The sequence below is a fragment of the Tinamus guttatus genome, unplaced genomic scaffold (assembly GCF_059628265.1).
Source record: "Tinamus guttatus ecotype Peru unplaced genomic scaffold, ASM5962826v1 Tinamus_guttatus_pri_ptg001085l, whole genome shotgun sequence".
Taxonomy (NCBI): domain Eukaryota; kingdom Metazoa; phylum Chordata; class Aves; order Tinamiformes; family Tinamidae; genus Tinamus; species Tinamus guttatus.
Genome location: NW_028289619.1, coordinates 7,422 through 16,975, shown reverse-complemented (window position 1 = coordinate 16,975; position 9,554 = coordinate 7,422). Strand labels below are relative to the sequence as shown.

The following is a 9,554-nucleotide window of genomic DNA, read 5'->3' as shown; positions in this document are numbered from 1 at the left end:
TCGCTGGGACGGCTGTTGTCAAGGCCCCTGCCCCAGGGCAGGATGGGAAATGGGGCCCTTTCCCCGCAGGGGCCACCGCGGCAGCCATGTTGGCCTCCTGTCGGCCATTTTCTCCTTGCGTCGGTCTTTTTGTCGGCCATTTTGGGCCTGCTGTCGGCCATTTTGGGGCTCGTGTCAGCCATTTTGGCCTCATGTGGGCCCTCTTTGGCCTCATCCTGATAGTTTTGGCCTCACATCAGCCATTTTGTCCTTGTGTCAGCCGTTTTAGCCTCATGTTGGCCATTTTGGCCTCACGTGCACCATTTTTGTCCCATGGCGGCCATTTTGACCACGCGGCGGCCATTTTGCCCTGAGGTCAGCCCCTTTTTGGCTTCATGTCGGCCATTTTTGCCCTCGCGTCGGCCATTTTGTCCTCGTGTCGGCCCTTTTTCTCCACGCGGCGGCCATTTTTGCCCCCCCCCGGCGGCCATTTCGGTGCCCATTTCCCCTCGCAACAAGCGGAGGAGTCACAACCCGCTGCCACCAACAGCCGCTTTATTCACCCCCATTCTCGTCACCGTGAGGTCCCCGCTAGGCCGGGGCCGCCTGTTCCTGCAGGTACCCCTTGTAGATGCGGCGCAGGCGGGTGACGGCGGCGGCCGGCGGCTGTTGCCACTCGTACCAGGGGTACCAGGCGGTGCCGCGGAGCACCGCGGGCGCCGGCTGTGTCTTCCCCACCGCCGCGTGCCGGTTGTCGCAGGCGTCAGGCGCCGGGGCCGCCGCGTAGGGCACCGCCAGCCACAGCAGCCCTATGGGGACACGTCGGGGTGTGAGGGGGCCGCGGGGCACCCATGGGTGCTGCCCTGGACCCCCGTCCCGGCGCTCACCGTGGTCCCGGGCCTGCTCGATGGCCCTGGTCAGCGCCTTGTGCTGCCTCATGCAGATGCCTGTGCGGAGAGAGGGGTGAGAGCGGCCGCCATGGTGCCCAACAGCACCCAATGGCACCCAAATGTGTCCCACGGCACCCAAGGGTGCCCCACAACACCCAAGGACACCCAATGGCAGCCCAGGACGCTCCATGGCACCCAAGAACTCCCTCCATGGCACCCAAGGGTGCCCCATGGCGCCCAAGGGCCCCTTGTGGCACCCGAGAGCACCCCATGGCACCCAAGGGTGCCCCATGGCACCCAACAGCACCCAATGGCACCCAAATGTGTCCCACGGCACCCAAGGGTGCCCCACAACACCCAAGGACACCCAATGGCACCCAAGGACACTCCATGGCACCCAAGAACTCCCTCCATGGCACCCAAGGGTGCCCCATGGCGCCCAAGGGCCCCTTGTGGCACCCGAGAGCGCCCCATGGCACCCAAATGTGCCCCATGGCACCCAACAGCGCCCAATGGCACCCAAGAGAGCCCCATAGCACCCAAGGGTGCCCCATAGCACCCATTAGTGTCTGTGGCAGCAAGAGCACCCCACAACACCCAAGGGTGCCCCGTGGTACCTGACAGCACCCCATGGTCACCCTGTGACACCCAAAGGTCCCTTGTGACACCCGAGAGCGCCCCATGGCACCCAAATGTGTCCCACAACACCCAAGGGCGCCCCACAACACCCAAGGACACCCAATGGCACTCAAGGACACTCCATGGCACCCAAGAATGTCCTCCATGGCACCCAAGGGTGCCCCATGGTGCCCAAGGGTGCCCCGTGGCACCTGAGAGCACCCCATGGTCACCGGGGGCACCCTGTGACACCCAAGGAAGGGCCCCTTGTGACACCCAAGAGCGCCCCATAGCACCCAAATGTGCCCCACGGCACCCAAGGGTGCCCCACAACACCCATGGACACCCAATGGCACCCAAGGACACCCAATGGCACCCAAGGACACCCAATGGCACCCACGAGTATCCGTGGTAGCAAGAGCGCCCCATGGTCACCAAGGGCACCCTGTGACACCCAAGGGCCCCTCGTGGCACCCAAGAATGCCCCATGGCACCCAAATGTGTCCCATGACACCCAAGGGCGCCCCACAACACCCAAGTACACCTCCAATGGCACCCAAGGACTATCCATGGCACCCAAGGGTGCCCCATGGTGCCAAAGTCCCCTCATGGCACCTGAGAGCACCCCATGGTACCCAAGGGTGCCCCATGGTACCCATGAGTGTCCGTGGCAGCAAGAGCACCCCACAACACCCAAAGATGCCCCGTGGCACCTGACAGCACCCCATGGTCACCAAGGGCACCCTGTGACACCCAAGGGCCCATTGTGGCACCTGAGAGCGCCCCACGGCACCCAAATGTGCCCCATGGCACCCAACAGCGCCCAATGGCACCCAAGAGTGCCCCACGGCACCCACATGTGACCCACAACACCCAAGAGCGCCCCACAACACCCAAGGACACCCAATGGCACTCAAGGACACTCCATGGCACCCAAGGACACTCCATGGCACCCAAGGGTGCCCCATGGCACCCATGAGTATCCGTGGTAGCAAGAGCGCCCCATGGTCACCAAGGGCACCCTGTGACACCCAAGGGCCCCTTGTGGCACCCAAGAATGCCCTCCATGGCACCCAAGGGTGCCCCATGGCACCCATGAGTGTCCGTGGCAGCAAGAGCACCCCACAACACCCAAGGGTGCCCCGTGGCACCTGACAGCACCCCATGGTCACCAAGAGCACCCTGTGACACCCAAGGGCCCCTTGTGGCACCTGAGAGCGCCCCACGGCACCCAAATGTGTCCCATGACACCCAAGGGCGCCCCACAACACCCAAGGACACCCAATGGCACCCAAGGACACCCAATGGCACCCAAGGACACCCAATGGCACCCATGAGTATCTGTGGTAGCAAGAGCGCCTCACGGTCACCAAGGGCACCCTGTGACACCCAAGGGCCCCTCGTGGCACCCAAGAATGCCCCATGGCACCGAAATGTGTCCCATGACACCCAAGGGCGCCCCACAACACCCAAGGACACCCAATGGCACCCGAGGACACCCAATGGCATCCAAGGGTACCCCATGGCACCCATGAGTATCCGTGGTAGCAAGAGTGCCCCATGGTCACCAAGGGCACCCTGTGACACCCAAGGGCCCCTCGTGGCACCCAAGAATGCCCCATGGCACCCAAATGTGTCCCATGACACCCAAGGGTGCCCCACAACACCCAAGGACACCCAATGGCACCCGAGGACACCCAATGGCACCCAAGGGTGCCCCATGGCACCCATGAGTATCCGTGGTAGCAAGAGCGCCCCATGGTCACCAAGGGCACCCTGTGACACCCAAGGGCCCCTCGTGGCACCCAAGAATGCCCTCCATGGCACCCAAATGTGTCCCATGACACCCAAGGGTGCCCCACAACACCCAAGGACACCCAATGGCACCCAAGGACACCCAATGGCACCCAAGGGTACCCCATGGCACCCATGAGTATCCGTGGTAGCAAGAGCGCCCCATGGTCACCAAGGGCACCCTGTGACACCCAAGGGCCCCTCGTGGCACCCAAGAATGCCCCATGGCACCCAAATGTGTCCCATGACACCCAAGGGCGCCCCACAACACCCAAGTACACCTCCAATGGCACCCAAGGACTATCCATGGCACCCAAGGGTGCCCCATGGTGCCAAAGTCCCCTCATGGCACCTGAGAGCACCCCATGGTACCCAAGGGTGCCCCATGGCACCCACGAGTGTCCGTGGCAGCAAGAGCACCCCACAACACCCAAAGATGCCCCGTGGCACCTGACAGCACCCCATGGTCACCAAGAGCACCCTGTGACACCCAAGGGCCCCTTGTGGCACCTGAGAGCGCCCCACGGCACCCAAATGTGCCCCATGGCACCCAACAGCGCCCAATGGCACCCAAGAGTGCCCCATGGCACCCAAATGTGTCCCACAACACCCAAGGACACCCAATGGCACCCGAGGACACCCAATGGCACCCAAGGGTGCCCCATGGCACCCATGAGTATCCGTGGTAGCAAGAGCACCCCATGGTCACCAAGGTCACCCTGTGACACCCAAGGGCCCCTCGTGGCACCCAAGAATGCCCTCCATGGCACCCAAGGGTGCCCCATGGCACCCGAGAGCACCCCATGGTCACCAAGGGCACCTTGTGACACCCAAGGGCCCCTTGTGACACCTGAGAGCGCCCCATGGCACCCAAATGTGTCCCATGACACCCAAGAGAGCCACAAAACACCCAAGGACACCTCCAATGGCACCCAAGGGTGCCCTGTGACACCTAACAGTGCCCCATAGCACCCAAGGGCGCCCCACGACACACAAGGACACTCTGTAGCATTCAAGGACCCCCCATAGCACCCAAGGGTGCCCCATGGAACCCAAAGGTGCTCCATGGTGCCCAAGGGTCCCCCATGGCACCCAAGGGTGCCTTAGAATCACGGCCTTATTACTCTATGGTTCATTATTCTACATTCATTACCTACCAAATCCCTAGAGCACCCAAGACCATCCCATGGCACCCAAGGGTGCCCACAGCACCCAAAGGCACTCCACAGCACCCAGGGGCGCCCCACAGCACCCAAAGGTGCTCCACAGTTCTCAAGGATATCCCATGGCACACAATAGCATCCTATAGCACCCAAGGGTGCTCCACAGCTCCCCAGGGCATCCCACAGCACTCAAGGGCACCTACAGCACCCAAGGGTGCCCACAGCACCCAAGGGCGCCCCATGGCACCCACAGCACCCAAGGGCCTCCCACGGCACCCAGGGGCGCCCACGGGCATCCCACGGCACCCAAGGGCGCCCATGGCACCTAGGGGTGTCCCATGGCACCCAAGGGCACCCCGCGGCACCCACAGCACCCAGGGGCATCCCACGGCACCCAGGGGTGTCTCATGGCACTCAAGGGTGTCCCACGGCACCCAAGGGCGTCCCACAGCACCCAAGGTCATCCATGGCTCCCAAGCGCATTCCCTGGCACCCAAGGGCGCCCACGGCACCCAAGGGCACCCCACGGCACCCAAGGGCGCTCCACGGCACCCAAGGGCATCCACGGCACCCAAGGGCATCCACGGCACCCAAGGGCACCCCACGGCACCCAAGGGCGCTCCACGGCACCCAAGGGCATCCCACAGCACCCAGGGGAACCCATAGGCATCCCACGGCACCCAAGGGTGCCCACAGCACCCAGGGGTGTCCCATGGCACCCAAGGGCGCCCATGGCACCCGGGGGTGTCCCATGGCACTCAAGGGTGCCCACAGCACCCAAGGGCACCCCATGGCACTCAGGGGGGTCCCATGGCATTCAAGGGTGTCCCATGGCACCCAAGGGTGTCCCACAGCACCCAAGGGCGCCCCGTCTCACCCGTGAACGTGGGGTGGTAGATGACCCCCGAGTGGGGGCACACGAACTGGTCCAGGAGCTTCACGTTCTGCCGCCACGAGGAGGAGGAGGGAACAGGGTGACGAAGGCTCCCGCTTCCCTCCCGGCCCGTCCTGTTATCCCGGCGCATCCCATCCCATCCCGTCATCCCGGCCCATCCTGCCTTATTCCGTTCCCTCATCCCATCCCATCGTCCTGCCTCATCCCCTCCTGTTATCCTACCCCATCCCATCCTCTCCCATCCCTTCATTCCATCCTGTCTCATCCCATCCCATTCTCCTACCTTCTCTCATCCATCCTGTTATCCCACCCCATCCCACTTCATCCCATCCCATCTCATCCACTTATCCCAACACATCCCATCATCATGTCTTGTCTCTTCCCATCCTGTTATTCCACCCCATCCCATCGTACCATTACAACGCATCCCATTCTACCTCATCCCATCCCATCCCCTTATCACATCCCATCTCAACCCAGCCCATCCTCTTATCCCATCCCATTCCATCATCCTGTCCCATCCCATCATCGTGTCTTGTCCCATCCCATCCTGTTATCCCATCCCATCCCGTCATCTTGTCCCATCCCATCCCATTCCATCCTCTTACTTTCTCTCATCCATCCTGTTATCCCACCGATCCCATCATGCCATTACATCCCATCCCATCCCATTTCATCCCCTCATCCCATCCCACCTCCTCATCCCATCCCATCCCACCTCCTCATCCCATCCCATCCCATCCCCTCATCCCATCCCATCCCATCCCCTCATCCCATCCCATCCCATCCCCTCATCCCATCCCATCCCATCCCCTCATCCCATCCCATCCCATCTCCTCATCCCATCCCATCCCATCCCATCTCCTCATCCCATCCCATCCCACCTCCTCATCCCATCCCATCCCACCTCCTCATCCCATCCCATCCCATCCCACCTCCTCATCCCATCCCATCCCATCTCCTCATCCCATCCCATCCCATCTCCTCATCCCATCCCATCCCATCCCATCTCCTCATCCCATCTCCTCATCCCATCTCCTCATCCCATCCCATCCCATCTCCTCATCCCATCCCATCCCATCTCCTCATCCCATCCCATCCCATCTCCTCATCCCATCCCATCTCCTCATCCCATCCCATTCCCTCATCCCATCCCACCTCCTCATCCCATCCCACCTCCTCATCCCATCCCACCTCCTCATCCCATCCCACCTCCTCATCCCATCTCATCCCCTCATCCCACCCCATCCCATCCCCTCATCCCACCCCATCCCATCTCCTCATCCCACCCCATCCCATCCCCTCATCCCATCCCATCCCATCCCCTCATCCCATCCCATCCCATCTCCTCATCCCATCCCATCCCATCCCATCTCCTCATCCCATCCCATCCCATCCCATCCCCTCATCCCACCCCATCCCATCCCCTCATCCCACCCCATCCCATCTCCTCATCCCACCCCATCCCATCCCCTCATCCCATCCCATCCCATCCCCTCATCCCATCCCATCCCATCCCCTCATCCCATCCCATCCCATCCCATCTCCTCATCCCATCCCATCCCATCCCATCTCCTCATCCCATCCCATCCTATCCCACCTCCTCATCCCATCCCATCCCACCTCCTCATCCCATCCCATCCCCTCTCCTCTCCTCATCCCATCCCATCCCCTCTCCTCTCCTCATCCCATCCCATCTCCTCTCCTCATCCCATCCCATCCCATCTCCTCATCCCATCCCACTTCCTCATCCCATCCCACTTCCTTATCCCATCCCATCCCATCCCATCATCGTGTCTTGTCGCATTCCATCCTGTTATCCCATCCCATCCCGTCATCCCATCCCATCCCGTCCCATCCCATCCCATCCCACCCCATTCCCAGCACACGACTCACCCGGAAATCCAGGAACAGGTTGCGGTCGCGGCAGATGGGGCAGGGGTTCCCCACCCGCTTCCCCCGGCGCTGCGGGTGACAGCGGGTGACAGCAACAGCGTCAGGCGGCCCCGGCCCCGCCCGCCCGGCGCCGTCACCCGCCCGCCGGCTGTACTCACCAGACAGGCCTTGCGCGTCCGCTGCGGCGGGACGGAGCCCTTGTGGTTGCGCCTGTAGCCGAACCAGACGGGCTTGTCACCGTACGTCGCGTGGTACTCTGCGGGGGACAGCCGGCTGAGGGACACCCCGGGCCCCGGCCCTGCTTTGGGGCAAATTCCGGCCAGTTTAGGTTTCCTTTTCCCCCCCGGCCGGTACCTTCGGTCTCCAGGTACTCCCAGGGCTTGTCCTTGTAGCGCGAGACGGTGTCGAACGCCGGTGGTTCGGCCGCCTGTTCGGCCGGGGTGTCGGGGGCCGCCTCGGTGCTGCGGGGCCGGGTCAGGGCGCCGGGGGACACCTGGGGACAGGGACAGGCGGCCCCGAGGCGGGTGACGCGCGGGGGTGGGCGGTGAGTCAGGGAGCGGCCGGGCGTCACCCGGCGCCGCCTGTGATGTGGGGAGGCCCCCCAGGCCGGGCGCGTTCCTGAAAGGGTGACGCCGGGTACAGCCGGAGGGGGGTGACACCCTGGGCGCTGAGCGGTGGTTGTTGTGGGGCTGTTGGTTCCCCCCACAACGGGGGCTGGGGGTACCAGGGGGAGCGGCGGTGACATCGTGACACCTGCCCCCCTCGCTGTGAGTGATGTCATCGGAGCCGCTACAGCGTCATCACGGTGACATCACTCTGGTGGGCAGCAGTGACATCACTGGGTCTGTTACACTGATGTCACCGCGTGGTGACATCACAATCACGCCCCCTCCGAGTACAGCCAGTGACGTCACAGCGAACGACTCCCCCCCGCCCAACTGTGTGACGTCACCGCGGCGAGGAGACCGCCGCAGCGTGACGTCACCGAGCGCCTCCTCCCGCCGCCCCCAACCAGGTGACGTCACCGGAGCACATGGGCCACGCGCTGAGGCCGCCAGCGCGGCCCCGGTAGCCCCGGCGGCCCCGGTTCCGCCCGATCCCTCCCGGTTCCGCCCGGTTCCGCCTCACCTGGGCCCAGAGCGGCCGCCGGGCCCAGCCCGGGCCGCGCAGCCCGCCCGCCGCCCAGCGCAGCAGGGCCGCGCTCACGGCCAGCGCCATCTTGCCGCGCACGCGCACGGCCCGCCCCGCGGCGGGCGGGGCCTGGGGGCCGCCATCTTGCCGTACGGAAACCTCCAACATGAGGCGCCCCCTTTTCTGCGCAAACACTCCCATTTTCACTTCATTTTATTTTATTTTGTTTTTGACTGTTTCTCTCCCGCCAATAACAAAGCTCCCCCAGGGTTTCGCGGCGACCAGAGGCTAAAATCACGCGAGGCGGCAGTGCGCATGCGCAAAGCGGGAGTCCCTCCCCCGCCCCCTCCCCGTCGCGCGCATGCGCAGCGAGCGCCTCCCCCCAACCCAACCCAACCCTGCGCCACGGGGCGGAGGACAATAGCGGGAGGCGGCCGCGCATGCGCAGTGCGGCGGGGAGGAGGAGAGCCGCGCATGCGCAGTGTTGTGGTGAGGGGGCGGGGGAGGGAGTGGCGCATGCGCAGTGCTGCGGTGAGGGGGGGAGGGAGTGGCGCATGCGCAGTGCTGCGGTGAGGGGGGCGGGGAGGGAGTGGCGCATGCGCAGTGCTGCGGAGAGGGGGAGGGGAGCGAGTGGCGCATGCGCAGTGCTGCCGCGGGGGGGCGGAGGAGGCGGGCGGCGCATGCGCAGCGCGCGGGAAGGTCGCGCCGCGGCCCCTCAAGGGCGCCCGCCACAAAATGGCCGCCGCGGCGCATGCGCGCGGGGCCGGGCGTTAAACTGCGTCACAGCCCCGGGCGCTTCCAAAACCGCCCCGGGGCCCGCGGAACGTTCGGCGGCCGCCGCCGGGGCCTCTCCGGTAACGACCGTTTGGGGTTTTTCCTCCCCCTTTTTGTTTCTTTGCGGGGGTTTTTCCGCCGCGGGGCGGGGCGCGCGTGAGGTAACGGCCGCGTGGGGGGGACCGAGGGCGGCGCCCGGTATAAAAGGCGCCGCCCGCGCCGCCCGCCGCCATTCGGGGTCCGCTCGGAGGTGAGTACGGAGCTCCCCGGCGCGGCGGCGGGGGGGCCAGGGGGGCGGCGGGACCCCCCCATCCTCCCCGGGACCCCCCCGCTCCACGGGGAAACGGCCGCCAACCCACGCGGGGCGGGGGCGGCGGGGGGGCAACACCCTCGTTTTGCCTTAAAAACAGCGCG

General features: G+C 64.7%; 1 protein-coding gene across 1 annotated transcript; it reads right to left on the bottom strand.

The window, feature by feature from the left end:
- Positions 1–570: 570 nt before the first annotated feature.
- Positions 571–8,534, bottom strand: MRPS18B (mitochondrial ribosomal protein S18B). Its single transcript, XM_088538421.1, has 7 exons — positions 8,364–8,534; positions 7,590–7,728; positions 7,394–7,491; positions 7,236–7,304; positions 5,322–5,388; positions 867–926; positions 571–788 (listed from the first exon to the last, which is right to left on the bottom strand). The coding sequence occupies exons 1-7, from the start codon at positions 8,532–8,534 to the stop codon at positions 571–573; spliced, it is 822 nt and encodes a 273-aa protein (XP_088394547.1).
- Between the last annotated feature and the right edge of the window lie 1,020 nt (positions 8,535–9,554).

Bases quoted from the DNA above. Each gene is read 5' to 3' on its own strand.
- MRPS18B (XM_088538421.1), bottom strand. From the start codon at position 8,534: ATGTTGGAGGTTTCCGTACGGCAAGATGGCGGCCCCCAGGCCCCGCCC. The intron at 5,389-7,235 runs GTGAGTCGTGTG...TCGTGGCGGCAG, and splicing joins ACCTGTTCCTGGATTTCCGG to AACGTGAAGCTCCTGGACCA. The intron at 789-866 runs GTGAGCGCCGGG...GTGTCCCCATAG, and splicing joins CGAGCAGGCCCGGGACCACG to GGCTGCTGTGGCTGGCGGTG.